Source organism: Chlorocebus sabaeus, chromosome 20, assembly GCF_047675955.1.
Source record: "Chlorocebus sabaeus isolate Y175 chromosome 20, mChlSab1.0.hap1, whole genome shotgun sequence".
Lineage (NCBI taxonomy): Eukaryota > Metazoa > Chordata > Mammalia > Primates > Cercopithecidae > Chlorocebus > Chlorocebus sabaeus.
Window position 1 is genome coordinate 27,243,663 of NC_132923.1, and position 14,545 is coordinate 27,258,207.

General features: G+C 45.5%; 1 protein-coding gene across 3 annotated transcripts in view; it reads left to right on the forward strand.

Annotated features, from left to right (window-relative positions):
• Positions 1-12,997, forward strand: part of SORT1 (sortilin 1) — an 89,375-nt gene extending 76,378 nt beyond the window's left edge. For all 3 annotated transcript variants that reach the window (XM_007977701.3, XM_007977702.3, XM_037998165.2), the window contains 5 exons: positions 4,597-4,713; positions 5,617-5,725; positions 7,761-7,867; positions 8,151-8,274; positions 8,488-12,997. In XM_007977701.3, the coding sequence (XP_007975892.2) occupies positions 4,597-4,713; positions 5,617-5,725; positions 7,761-7,867; positions 8,151-8,274; positions 8,488-8,502 (472 nt within the window). In that variant the 3' untranslated portion in view covers positions 8,503-12,997. The remainder of the gene's footprint in view (positions 1-4,596; positions 4,714-5,616; positions 5,726-7,760; positions 7,868-8,150; positions 8,275-8,487) is intronic.
• Positions 12,998-14,545: the final 1,548 nt, after the last annotated feature.

Sequence of the window (14,545 nt, forward strand, 5' to 3'; positions counted from 1 at the left end):
GTGAGGTCAAGAGATCGAGACCATCCTGGCTAACATGGTGAAACCCCATCTCTACTAAAAAATACAAAAAACTAGCCGGGCGTGGTGGGGGGCTCCTGTAGTCCCAGCTGCTTGGGAGACTGAGGCAGGAGAATGGCATGAACCCGGGAGGCAGAGCTTGCAGTGAGCCGAGATCACGCCACTGCACTCCAGCCTAGGGGACAGAGTGAGACTCTGTCTCAAAAAAAAAAAAAAAAGAGAATAAAACAAAAATCTGTAGGAAATAAAGACAAAAACACCAAAAGAAGTGGTAGAGGAGCAAAGAGGAAATTGGACTTTAGAAAATAGCCTGAGGCCAGGCACGGTGGCTCATGCCTGTAATCCCAGCACTTTGGGAGGCCAAGGAGGGTGGATTGCTTAAACTCAGGAGTTTGAGACCAGCTTGGGCAATATGACAAGACCCCGTCTCAAACGAAAACAAAGAGAAAGAAAACTCCCTGACAGTATGAGCTCGGCAGGCGGACACTAGGTTTTGGATCCTCTGCAAGAATCAAGGCAGAGAGATGGTGGTTGGTCCTGAGACTAGAGGTGACATCAGTATAGTCATGGTCCCATTAAGGTTTAGAGGCCATCAAAGTGGACTCCCTAGAGTTCAGGACCATCCAGACTTAAGGATTAGTTACTTGGCTGGCATCAGGTTAGTTGATTATATAAGGGCATGAGTCCCTGGATAGCTTAAATGAGGTAATTTTGGGGCAAATAAGAGGAACTGCTTCACATCACAGATGATGATCTTATGAAACTTGTTACCTGTAAAAGATACTGACACAAGATAAAAGTAGATCCTAAAGGATTTGGACAAAGAAGGGAGGCAGATAGCAGCCATGGCCCTGCATGTCATGTTCTCTCAAATCGCAGGTGACTGTAGAATATAGTTCCGACCAAAATGCAGGTCTGACCCAGTGTGGTTCCTCCTGCATGGCTCACACCTGTGTGTGGCATAATCAAGGGTCCTCCTCTGTTTCCGTAAGGATCACCTTTGGTGTTCCTGTAGGGTTGGAGGTCATTGATGAACCTGTAACACTCTAAAGGGTTCTCTCCTATCCTCGACTCCACATATGCCAGACTCTTCACCTGTGCTTCTGCTCTTCTTCAGCAATGCCGTGGTTCTTCAGACCTCCATGCCACTGCACATGATGCTTCCTCTGCCTGAAAAGTCTTTCCACAGTCCCTGCTTCATCCCCAAGTCTGGCGACTTCCCACTTAGCCTTTCATACTTAGCTCAGGTATCACCACTAGATGGGCTTTCCCTTATCTAGACCCCCAGAGTTCCCCTATTACAGCACTTACTGTGTTTTAACTACTATTTACAGGTTTGCTTCCACCATTAAGCCCCAAATTCCTTGGAAGCATATTCTATTCGATAATAATATAGTAATCATGATAGCAGCTAACATTTATTGAGCACTAACTCTATACTAGGCACTGTCCTAAGCAATTTACATTTAACCTCACAACAGAGAGGATATGACTGTCGTGCCAGTGGGAAGTGGCAGAGCTGGGATGTGAAACTGGCATCCCAACTCCAGAGCCCACGTGTTTGGGAAGTGGGTCCTTTATGAGTGAGAAGGATACTCACAAAAATCCAGAAATTTCTGATTGAATACCTAAAACTCTTACCCGAATTTCCTCCTGTTATTTGAAGGGTGATATCTTCAGCATATTTTGTTCTCCATACTCTCTTTCCTAAATACTTACCAGAAAAACCTTGAAATACAAGCAGCATCTATATATTCCCCAAATACTCATTGAATACCAGCTGTGTGCAGGCAATGAAAAGCAATAATGGAAAATTTGTTGCAAAACAGAAGGTGGCAAGTGCCATGGGGATTTAGAAAAGGAAGAGACTATTTCATGTAGAGCTGAAAGGAAGTGGGTCAACGAAGGCCTTGTTGAGGAGGTGGTATGAGAGCTGAGCATTGACAAACGGTAGGATTTGTCCATGAGCATCTGGGAAGAAGCAGGTCATCAATGCCAGTGGGCTACTGCAAGCAGAGACACCAACAGCATGATCAAGGAAGGGTGTTCTGGAAGATAGGCCATTGAGGAAGTCATAGTAGTCATGATAAAGAAGTAAGTAGGGTCCAGAAGGAGGATCCTCAGGCTAAATTTTCTACTGAGGGGAGGAAGGTAATGTCATGGACAAATATGGAAATGATAAGGAGAGTCTGTCACAAAGGAGAAAACGTGATGTATTTTGAACGTCTTATTTCTTTGAGGTTTTGTCAGCATATTTAGGTGGTAATATCCAGCATGTATTCGAAATACAGGATTAGAACTAAAGAGAGGTAAAACCTGGAAGTTTTAGTTGCAACCAAAAATAGTGATCACTAAGGGAGAGCAGGTAGAGAAAAAGTAAGAGAATGCATTATACCTCCCCCCGCCCCCGGCAGAAGACTACATTTATGGGTTAGGAAGAAAGAAGAGCAGGCAGTGGCAGGGGCAGCAGAGGGCAGAGAAACCGATGAGTGCAGCTTTGCCAGTGCCCAGGTGGGCACGGGCACAACAGTGTGTTCGATGCTGCAGAATGGGTGGTCTGGGGGAATGAGACCAGAGAGGGCTCCACTGAATTTGATGATTATTGAGCTTTGGGGACATTGCAAACACTTGTTTTCTTTTTTTTTTCTTTTTTTCTTTTTTTTTTTTTTTTTTGAGATGGAGTCTCGTGCTGTCGCCCAGGCTGGAGTGCAGTGGCGTGTTCTCGGCTCACTGCAACCTCCTCCTCCCAGGTACAAGCAATTCTCCTGCCTCAGCCTCCCGAGTAACTTGAGATTACAGGCGCACACCACTGCACCCAGCTAATTTTTTGTATTTCTAGTAGAGACGGGGTTTCACCATGTTGGCCAGGCTGGTCTTGAACTCCTGATTTCAGGTAATCTGCCTGCCTCGGCCTCCCAAGTGCTAGGATTATAGGCATGAGCCACCGTACCTGGACCAGACACTTATTTTCAAAGTTGCAGAAGGGGTCGAAGCCAAAATGCATGGAAGAAAAAATAAATGAGTAAAATAGGACAAGTAAAGAAATACTCTTTCGAGAAATGTGGGTAGTAAGGGAGAAGTGGGTTAAGGAAGTAATTTCTAAGGTCAAGACATTCAGGCTAAGGAGACGCTGCCAGCTGAGTGGGAGAGATTGATTGTTCTCCTCATACTCAGGGAAGCAAGGCCCCAGGGCAGGTCGGAGGAGGGGAACCAAGGATGCTCATGGAGTCAGCCCTGGAGATTGTCAGCAGACGTTGTTTCTTTGGGGAAAGCAGGAAAAGGAGAGCAGTGGGTGGCACTCTGGAGAGGCAGGGTGGAATGGAGGACAGAAAAAGGTGTTCACATGGAAGGCAAAGACTATCTAAGAAGCTAAAGGAACAGAAGTGGGGAAGACAGAAAAATTTGCCGTGTGCCACAAGGGCAACATAATAATGACATTTGGAGGTAAAGAAAAGAATTACTGGCTGGGCACAGTGACTCATGCCTGTAATCGCAATACTTTGGGAGGCTGAGGCAGGTGGATCTCTTGAGCTCAGGGGTTTGAGATCAGGCTGGGCAATATGGCAAAACCCTGACTCTACAGAAAATACAAAAATTAGCCAGGCACAGTGGTTCACACCTGTAATGCCAGCACTTTGGGAGGCCGAGGCGGACCGATCACTTGAGCCCAGTAGTTCAAAACAAGCCTGAGCAATGTATCAAGACCTCATCTTCACAAAAAATTAGATGAGCATGGTGGTGTATGCATGTGGTTCCAGCTCCTTGGGAGGCTGAAGCGGAAAGATCACTTGAACCCAAGTGGTTGAAGCTACCGTGTTCATGCCGCTGTACTCTAGCCTGGGCAACAGAGCAAGACCGTGTCTCAAAAAAAAAAAAGCGGGGGGAAGAAAAGAAAAGAATTGCCAAGTATCCCTGAGTTGAGAGCTGCTGCTGATGCTGAGGTTTCTTTGTGAGTCCCACCCCTCTGCAGACTGCATTAGTCCCCTCCCTGCGCCTGAGCTGCCTGCAGTGCACAGCCTTGGGGCCCTTGCTAGTCCTACCCCACCAGGCCTGACCCATAAGCTTCTTTTCCTCAATAAAGCCCTCTCTGGCCAGGCACAGTGGCTCACGCCTGTAATCCCAGCTCTTTGGGAGGCCAAGGCGGGCATATCACAAGGTCAGGAGTTCGAGACCAGCCTGACCAACATGGTGAAACCCTATCTCTACTAAAAATTAAAAAATTAGCCAGGCATGGTGGCACACACCTGTAATCCCAGCTACTCAGAAGGCTGAGGCAGGAGAGTCACTTGAACCCGGGAGGCAGAGGTTGCAGTGAGCCAAGAACACACCACTACACTCCAGCCCAGGCAAGAGAGCAAGACTCCATCTCACAAAAAAAAAAAAAAAAAAAAAAAGCCTTCTCCATATCTGTTTTCCTAAATCGACCTCCTTCAGAGGTGTCACAGGCCTTCCTGAGCTACTTTCTAACAACCCAAGACTGGAATGTTAACCATCCACTGCCCCACATAACCCTTCATTGCTAGTCACTTACTGTCTTCCAGCTGCTTTGAAAGGTACTTTATTTGCTGACTCTTGCAGTGATTTTGGCTACTACCGTCCAGAAAATGACTCCAAGTGTGTGGAGCAGCCAGAACTGAAGGGCCATGACCTGGAGTTTTGTCTGTACGGAAGAGAAGAACACCTAACAACAAATGGGTGAGGTGGCCTTTTCTCCCTTGTCATGATGGATGAGGTGTTCTTGTTCAGAGTGAAAGCTGCTTCTCTCCACACTGAGATCCAAGCCCTACTTTAGAGCACTATTTTTGGAGGGGTTGGGGAGGGGCAGGATGTGAAGGCCTCCCTCGAGGGTCAACTACGGGAGGTGAACCATGGGTGCTTGGTGTCAGAGGACTCAACCCTACCAACACCACGAGGCAGAGGGCAGGAGAACAAGCTCGGCCAGATCCTGCACCCCTGCCTCCCGCCCACCGCCCCCAAGAAGGGAGGAGAGGCGAGGGACCCCCAGGCAGAACGATAGAAGCGTCCCATCCACCATGAACGTCCATCACTCGCCTGGCACAGTTTAGGCACGGCCAGGCAGAGCTCTGTCTGATAGGACTTTCTTTGGTGATGGAAGTGTTCTGTAATTTGCTGTGCCCAATATGATAGTCACTAGCCACACGTAGCTGTGGACACTAGTGTAACCGAGGAACTGAAATTTTCATTTTAATCAATTTTAATTTAAGTAGCCACCATATTGGACAGTGCTGCTCTAGAGGGGCCTCATTACCTCCCTCCCCTGATAATTTCCCTCTCCCATTTTGGACCACTTGTTAATGACCTTTTTCCAGGTCACATTTCTTTGGCACAGTCTCTTAGGTAGAAAGAACAGGCATGTTTCTGACAGCAGGGGACTGAGATGCTTAGTTTGCTTAAGAGGCCTAAAACTACACAAAATATCCCCCAAAACATCCCTGTGGACATCCCCCCAGACCTGAAAGATGATGTAAGGATGGGAAGCTTTTTGGCAGCTTTTCAAATCTTGTTTCCAAGAAATAGGCAGGGACCCAGGAATATATCCTTATCTTCTGTTACCAAATAATCTTCTCTGCCTGGTAGGTACCGGAAAATTCCAGGGGACAAATGCCAGGGTGGGGTGAATCCAGTTAGAGAAGTAAAAGACTTGAAAAAGAAATGCACAAGCAACTTTTTGAGTCCGGAAAAACAGGTATGTTAAAATAGGTCTAGTTTTCAGGTACAAATGGGATTTTGTGTTCTGCCAAGAAAAATCAAAGTTAAAACATCAAGAGTTTTGTTACTGATACAAAGTGGTCAAACTACTTCTGTCAGGCTTCCCTTTGCACAGGAAGCTGTTAGCATGAAGGATGGGTCACGTAACCCAGTGATAAGCTCACCCTACTGAAAGCTCTTTTTTTATTGAGGATGGGGGAATGATATTCTGTAAAGCTGTAAAATTCTTAAAATCATACAGTTGTGGAAATTTCTGAGGCTGAGAGTCATTTAGGAAAATTCAAAAAGGTTGTCTATGGGACGGGTACAGTGGTTCACACCTGTAATCCTAGCACTTTGGAAGTCCAAGGCAGGTGGATCACTGAGGTCAGGAGTTCAAGACCAGACTGTCAAACATGGTGAAATTCTGTCTCTACTAAAAATACAAAAATTAAACTTACAAAAATTATCTGGGGGTGGTGGTGTGCACCTGTAGTCCCAATTACTCCGGAGGCTGAGGCAGGAGAATCGTGTGAACCTGGGAGGTGGAGGTTGCAGTGAGCCGAGATTGTGCCACTGCACTCCAGCCTGGGCAGCAGAGCAAGACTCTGGAGTTGTGCATGTGTGGAAGAGAAGAGCACTGGGCAATAGGTACGGTGGATCTTTGACCATGTCATGTTAAGTATGTTCAGAGTGAAAATTTGAGCTATGGTAATGAGCAGGTTTTGATTTAGAAGCAAGTTATCTGTTGGGCGTGGTGGCTCACGCTGTATAGTTCCAGCACTTTGGGAGGCTGAGTTGGGCAGATCAGTTGAGGCTAGAAGTTTGAGACCAGCCTGGACAACATGGAGAAACTCCCATCTTTACAAAAAACAAAAAAAAAACAAAAATTAGCCAGATGTGGTGGTGCATGCCTGTAGTCCCAGCTACTCAGGAGGCTGAGGCGAGAGAATCGCCTGAGCCTGGGAGGTCAAGGCTTCAGTGAGCCGTGATTATACCGCTGCACTCCAGCCTGGGTGACAGAGTGAGATCCTGTCTCAATTTAAAAAAAAAAAAAAAAAAAAAAGGTCATGAGGCTGCGTCCAAATCTGTAGCACTGAACTACCTGTAGAATTGGAGATGTGTAAAGAGGAAACCTCTTGATAATGAAGCACTAGACCAACAGCATGACTTCAGATGCTAAACAGCAGGCCTGTTTCCCAATTCGTAATAGGGGAGGTCAAGCTGGACCACCTGCAGTTCCTCCTCTCTGTTGTTCTAAGGGATGAAGGACTGACAAGGGGTGAGATTAAGGACATGATGGGAGAGGAGTGTGTGGGTGCGTGTATTGGTAAGGGGGCGAGTTCCTCCCTCTGTGCACCCTTGTCCTGGGCTCCTGGTGACTTTCCTCAGTGTTCGTGTGTGTGATTGCACAGGACTCCCGCCCACAGGGACACAGCTTGTCCCAGAATCCAGCTCCGCCTCCTCTGGGATACATTGAAAACACACACTCCCTATTTCCCACCCAGAAGCAGGTAGGTCACACGCAAACGATGATATAATAAGGCTTATTTGTAACAATATATCAAAATTAAGTAAAAAAATAAATCTTGGTGTCATATAATGGCCTGCCTGGTTCTTCTGACACAGCTTCTTCCCAGATAATGACCCTGTTCTCTAGGCATTCGGCCCACTGTTATAGTAGTCTCCCTTTCCTGCTCCACCCTTAAGCCCCAAGACTTGTGAACAGTGGTGCTGTGGAGCAGTCATACTTGATCTAGGCAGTTGCCAAGGCTTCCAGGGTGACTTTGACATTTAAGGCACTGAATTTGAAGGTTCAAGGCAGTTGGAGCTAAGATGACCCTCTGCCAGCTATAATATTCTCCTGGTAACACTGAGATGGTTCATCTTGGGGAGCTGGAAAAGAGCCATCCTTAAGCACATCAGGACTGCAGATCATTCACAAAGAGATGAGGGGAATGAGTGGCTGCTTTGACCTCAGTCCTAGGATATGTGTGCCTAAAACTTTTGTGTTTGTATTTTAATTTCTCAAGAATTCCAAGTCAAATTCTGTTCCAATTATCCTGGCCATCGTGGGATTGATGCTGGTCACAGTCATAGCAGGAGTGCTCATTGTGAAGAAATATGTCTGTGGGGGAAGGTAAGGAACACAGAAGTCAATCCAAGGTACTGAGTTCAAGCCAGAAGGCTAGTCTAGGGCATATGACTGAGTCTGCTCTTGGCAAAAACTAGGTACTTGCAGTACTGTTCCTGAAAAATCAGGCCCAAATCTTCTCATGTCTTACGTTTTTCCTGTGTCAACCATGGACTGTGTTTTCTGTGTCTGATGCGTTCCTGAGTGTATAAAACTGAGAAAGTCCACAGTCCTGTAAGAAACGCACCCCTGTGTGCCACCTGAGTGTTAAGGAGGTTTCTGTTCACAGGTTCCTGGTGCATCGATACTCTGTGCTGCAGCAGCATGCAGAGGCCAATGGCATGGATGGTGTGGATGCTTTGGACACAGCCTCCCACACTAATAAAAGTGGTTATCATGACGACTCGGATGAGGTGAGGCTATTTCTTCTTGAATGGTAGTACCCCACCCCTCCCCCGCAAAAAAAAAAATACAAGAAAAATAATTTGTCTTCTGTTCGTGATCAAGATATGCCAGGGCCAAGGCAACTTAATGACCATAATATTTGGCAAGCCCAGAAACTAGGTGATTGCTTTTGAAATAGGAGTGTTGTGGTCTGTTGGTAATATGGTGCATGTCTTTTTCAGGACCTCTTGGAATAGCTCTTCAGAGGAGCTGGACCCAGCGTGAATGGTGGAACCACAGTACCTCTTACACTCCCTGTGGCTCCAACTTCGGGAAATAAATTTCCCATTGCGAGGGACCCAGCTCTGTTTCTGCTGCTTCCATCAAAGCCAAAAGGACCTACATTAAAGAAATGCAGGGTGGGGGTGGGGAACCCTGAGCACTGTTTTACAATTGGCTCTGAGAAGAAGGGGGACATTTTAAATTCTTTAACTTCTTATTTCTTGTCCTGTCTCTTTGCAAAGTATGGGCTTTTGTTTTTGTTTTTTAAGGGAAATGAAATGGAATTCGAAGGGACCTTTTCACTAACCTCACTTCTGTGTGTTCTGCATGGCGCCTGCCCCAGGGCATCTGCCACCTCCAGCATCAGCTCTCACAGTGTACTTGGTACCATCCCTGGGCTCTGCTGGCGAGACGAAGCAGCTGTAGAGATGAAAACAGGCTGCAGAGGCTGGCACAGCCTGGCCGGCTTTTCTCCATCTGGGGACAGTCCTACTCCAAGAACACTGCACACCAGCTCCTCACACAGATCCCACTTCCTTTTTTTGTGTTTTTCAGAGACCACAGACCACAGTGATTTTTTTCCCCCTGTTTAATTAGGCAATACCCTTGTTAATTGCCCTTTGACAACTAAGTTAAACATGTGCTTCCCACACAGGAAATCAGGAAAACTTACAGAGCAATATTTTTAACTTGGGGCAGGAAGAAGGGAGCAGCAGAGAATTGACTAGATTTAGCACCTATTAAAAGAGAAACTTTGCTTCTTCTGAGATCTTTCAAGCTGTGCTTTGTGTGTGTGCCAGTGGACTCACTCAAGGACAGGGGACAGACTTAGCTGGAAGTCTGCCCAGGCTGAATGATCCTTCCCTAGAGTTGATTGTCGGGTACACACTGTGGCCCCCCCGAAGACGGAACCTCATAGTCTTCCATGTTCCCTTTTTAACTGTCATGTGGCTCATTGCTGAATCATGTCAATGGCTGCCTGTCTGCTGCTTCTTAGGTTGCTGTTGTACATGGAACCAGGACTAGAGATTTTTTCAGATGTATAGACTTAAAAAATTAGAATTTCATTACCAGGCTCTCCTTCTCACCACTTTTTTCTGGCCTCACCAAGTAATTTGTTGATACGAAAATTTTGGAGGAACCAGTTGAAAACACACTTCCAGTCTAGATGATGCTTTGTGTGATACATTAATTTCTTATTTTGAATTGAAAAAAGTTTTCCATTTGATACTTCTCTAAATTAAATAAATTATAGAACGTAGTTGGGTGAATTTTGGGGTGCCCATATAGTAATGGAAAGCTGCAATAATTAGTTTTAATACAGCTTGAATATTTGCTATATAGGAATATAGTATGGAAAGTTTTTGGTCTTACTGTGTAGCTACTGTGCGGGTCACAGTTTCTCCCAGTGATTATGATTGGGACATTCTTTGGTAGATACCATTTGCTACTAGTTTATTTTGTGGCTAGAAAGTCAGGCTTTTTTGGTTTTTTTTTTAAGTGCCAAATTAACTTTCGTCAGAATGTGAGCAGATGGCTAAGTTCTTTCCTCCCCAGAATGGATTAACAGCTGCGTGGAAAGTGGGGGAGAGAGTGGATGGAGACTTTTAGAGATATTGAAACTGCAGTAGAATTAAATGAGTCAGGGAGCTTCCGTTAGAAAATAAAGTTAAGGCAGTTGTTGCGAAGATAATTAATATGGTTAGGGCTGGAGTGCACTGGTCTTTTTGCTCATTCATTTTGCATGGTTTTAAAATTAAAAATAATTCCAAAGATACGCCAGCTCACAAATGAAAGCGTCACCCTCTGTCCTACCCTCCCTTCTGCCCAAAGTGGATTTGGTGCCCGTAAAAGAACTGTTTACACCACTTACCTTTCTCCCAGCACTCACTGTGGGTAGATGCACAAATACATGGTAATCCTCTTACTCGTTTTAAGACGTAAGAAACTTAATATTCTTCTCTAACCCATATACGATTACCAGTAGAGCTAGCCATTGGTAATGGCTATTATAAGCTCTTCGCTTATGATGATATCTGGGATTTCTGTGGAACTTGGCAAATTTTCAGAGCACCTTCACTCACATAATGTCATTTGAACCTCACAATGTTCTTGGGATGGAGTCAGTTGTTCAGGGTTCCCGTGTGTGTGATAAGCAGTGCTGGCTGACTGTCTTCAGGACTCTTGGAAATCTTTATGCATTTGAGTGCTGACCACTTTGAACAGGGCAGCCTTCATGTAGATGACTTGCTGTTCTTTATGACAGGGATCAGTGGCATTTGTTTCCGAGCAGTATTTAGCACCTTTTTGCCACCTTAGTGAACAGAAAATTGTATTTTCCTGTCTTTCATGGCTGAAAACAAAAGTAATGGGAATTATGTGTTTGCAGAAACTGCCCTTCCCCTCACTGAGGGTCACTGCTCAAGAGTGCAGAAGTGGACTCTCCACTGAGGGGTCTCCCTCCCCATCCTGGTTTCCACCCCAGGCTGGCTAGCTCCATTGGTTTGAAGACTGACAGCCAGCCTGACTCATTCTCATTATTGGCTAGTTAGCTTTCTTTATCAACCTGCTCACTCACAAATGTATGTCCTCAGCCAGAGAGTAAAATCCGTTACAGAGAGCCCAAATCCGTTACAGCTTTAAAAAAAACCAGATTTCTAATTTGCCCTACTCATGTTAGGAACATTGTCTTTGAAGGTAAAACATAGTGTATCATTGTGTAAACTCCCAGGCTTGATGTAGCAGAAGAGATCATTTCTGGAGGCTTCAGGAATTTAGCATTATAAGAGAGATTGAACATACCAGTCCAAAGTGGTCCGAGTTCTTAAATCCAGGTAGGGAACTCACTCTTCTTTCTGCTCTGGGCCTAAGGGGGCATTGGGCTTTAGTGAGACCACAGCCCAGGCTGGTCTCTCCTGTAGGCTGTTAATTCAACGGCAACTCTATTTCAAAGAATAAAAGCCTTTGGAGAGTTGCGGCAGTTCTGGGGGTGGGCTCAGGAGGGTCCGTAGATCAGCTATAACTGGAACTTGGAATCGGTGTCTGCCTATGAATGGACTTCCCACCTCCTCTCTCTCGCTCTGAGGCTTGCCTCTGGGCCTCTCCATGCCCAAGCAGCCTTTCATCCCTGACAGGCTGGTAATGTGCTGACCGCCTCCAGCTCCTGCCTCGAGTCTGTAAACCAGAGCTGGTTCTCTCATGACCTTCGTCACGATACCAGGATACGGAGAGGAGCCCAGGGCCATCCACACTCACCCTAGGGTAACAGGGCTGGCCTGGCATTAGTCATTATTTAGTTTCCAGGCCAACCATCCAGGTAGAGATTCCCTCTTTCCTTTGAGCAGCGCTCTCAAGAGCTCTGTGCCTGTCCACAATGACCTAGAGTGCATCCTGCTCACTGTCAGTGTAGCCCCTCGCCCCTATATTCATCCAGGATACTTGGAACTGCTAAAATAGGAAGGGATTAGGCTTTCAGCTTTGCTGCCATCTTCCCTGAAGTAGGAAAATAAACATGGACTTAAATGTCCTTTGAAAAAAACCAAAGTTTTAAGATTTGCTGTGTGATGAAGTGACAGGGAGGGCCAGAGTCAGCAGGTGCCAGACTTTCTGTTCCATCTGCCACGGGTTTGTCCAGCTCAAGTAGCTCTGGGAGCACCAACCTGCCCTAGCAGAGCCCAGGCCTTCCCCTCATGAAGCATCATTGAAATAGCAGGAGCATGTTGATTTCTTGGTTAGGTTGCATTACCATAACAAGAGTCAGAAAATTAATTCGAAACAACTTGCAGTATGCATTTCTTCACACCAGTACATTCTTAAGTGTACTTGTTTATAAGGAATAACAAACTAATCTGTACCTTTATATATATGTGTGTGTACATATATACATATATAAACTGTATAGTGTACATGGTAATGATTTATTGCTATGCCCCAGATCCTTAATGTAGTTCTCATCCTCCGCATGCCCTCAGCCACAAGTGGGTGACTGACTGTTCCCTGATGATTTGGCCCACCTCCTGTGTTTGGACCTCTAGGGAGGAGGGTTTTGGTTATATTCTCCTTTTTCTCGTGCACAGAAATGCTCAGGGTCCCCATGTGCCTGTTGTTCAACCCTCTCTCTCGTTCCCTTTCTGAGCATGTGGTCCTTCCCCAAGCTGTGGGACAGCTGCCTTCCTATGAGAGTGTAAAGCAGTATTAAGATCATTACTGCATGTGCCCTAAAAACCCAAGTTTTCTATTCCCTTGGGACAGAAAATTGCATGTGAGGTGGGATAATCGAGTTTCAGTGACCCACATCAGTTACACATTAAAGCCAGGCCCCATAATAAAATTCCACAAAATGGAAATAAAACTCAAATTTCTTTAGCATTGTGTAAATAAATCTGAATGTGTTTAACTTTGTACTGGTAATTTTCTGTATATTTGGAATATTTGGGTTAAAAATAAAACAGACTGGACTTTGTTACCTAACCTACTGAAATGACTAAGTTACAGTTTGTTAATATGATACTTTTTCCAGTTTTCTAGCTTCAGAATCAGACTCCAGCAATCAGAGAACAGGCCAGTTAAAGAGCCAGGACTGTACATTTATAGCATGAAATGTATTCGGTCATCTATGAGGAAAACGGCTCACAAAATATGAGCCGTAAATTACCTCATTTTCTTGCTCTTTGTGCTCATACAGATCTTCCTCCTGTCGGTGTGTGTACGACCAGTGCCTAGAAAGTGTAGGCACCCACCCCACATACCTTCACAGGTTTCAGTTGCTACAGTCTTCCTTCTGGACACAGCAACAGATAATTACTCCTTGAATTCTGTGTTCTTTTCAGCAGGTTTGACACCTGGCAGCACTGAGAAGTTCAGCTTTGTAACTTCCCATCTGCCCCTCTTACATTTCCCTTGCTGTTTGTACTGGCCCTTTCTTGTCCATTTCATTTAAGGACCTTGCAAAGCGTTTAAGAGAGGTTCCTGCCCACCTGTCTGGAACCATTAGCCATCCTACCCTGCTAGCCTGGGGCAATATTCCATGTAATACTCCAGCATCTTGGTCTGAAGATGACAGGGCAAAGCCCTTGTTCCTGAGGCCACCATCTGATGGGAGAGTTTCTACACCAGGACATTATCTAAGGTCGTTGTTTTATTTGAAGGAATTCTATCTAACATGGTATTCGAAGATTTCCTGTGCCGGAATCACTAGGTTAGTTTTTTTAGGTGCAGATTTCTGGATACCACCCCAGACCTATTGAATTAGACTTTCTGATGGGCAAAGCTTAGGAACCTGCATCTTAAAGTTGATTATTTACACCTTCGTTCCAACAAAGCGCTAAGATTCAGCCTAGGCCAATTTCCTCACCAAAAGATGGGTTACGTGTTGCGTAAAAGGGGGTGTATTTGGGGTCTCCTGGCTAGGGGACTGTCCACACTTAATGGGGCCTTGGCTGGGTCAGGCAAGAAAAATAGTTCAGGAATACCTTCAAACTAGTTCTGATATGGCAAAAACCCAGTCTTCTGCCAACCAAACCAGCCCCATAGGCCATCCAAGGCCCCAATAAACAGATTGTCCTGGACCTCAGCCCCTATACCAGTTACAAAGAGGGTGAGCTTCTGTCACCCCAAGATAACACAGGCTCCTGGGATCTTACCATTTACCCCAAAATTGAGGGCAAAATGAGTAAGAAGTCAGTCCATTCATTCAACTGCACCCATTTTTTTTTTTTTCATGAAAAAAATAACAGGGGCGAGTAGGGGCTGCGGGAACCCTGTACTTTCCACTCAACTTTGCTGTGACTTTAAACTGCTCTAAAAGCATTTTAAAATGCAGGGGGATGCTGGCTTCTGGAGATAAGAAGGTGGGAGTATGACAGGAAAGCGGCAGTGGCCATGGCATGTACAACACGTATAGAAAGATAGTTTGCTAAGTCTGGAAATCCTACTAATGTGACTAGTACCTGCTGTGAGCTGGCCGCTTTCCTATAGATTGTATCATTTTATCCTCAACACAATCATGGCATCATCCCT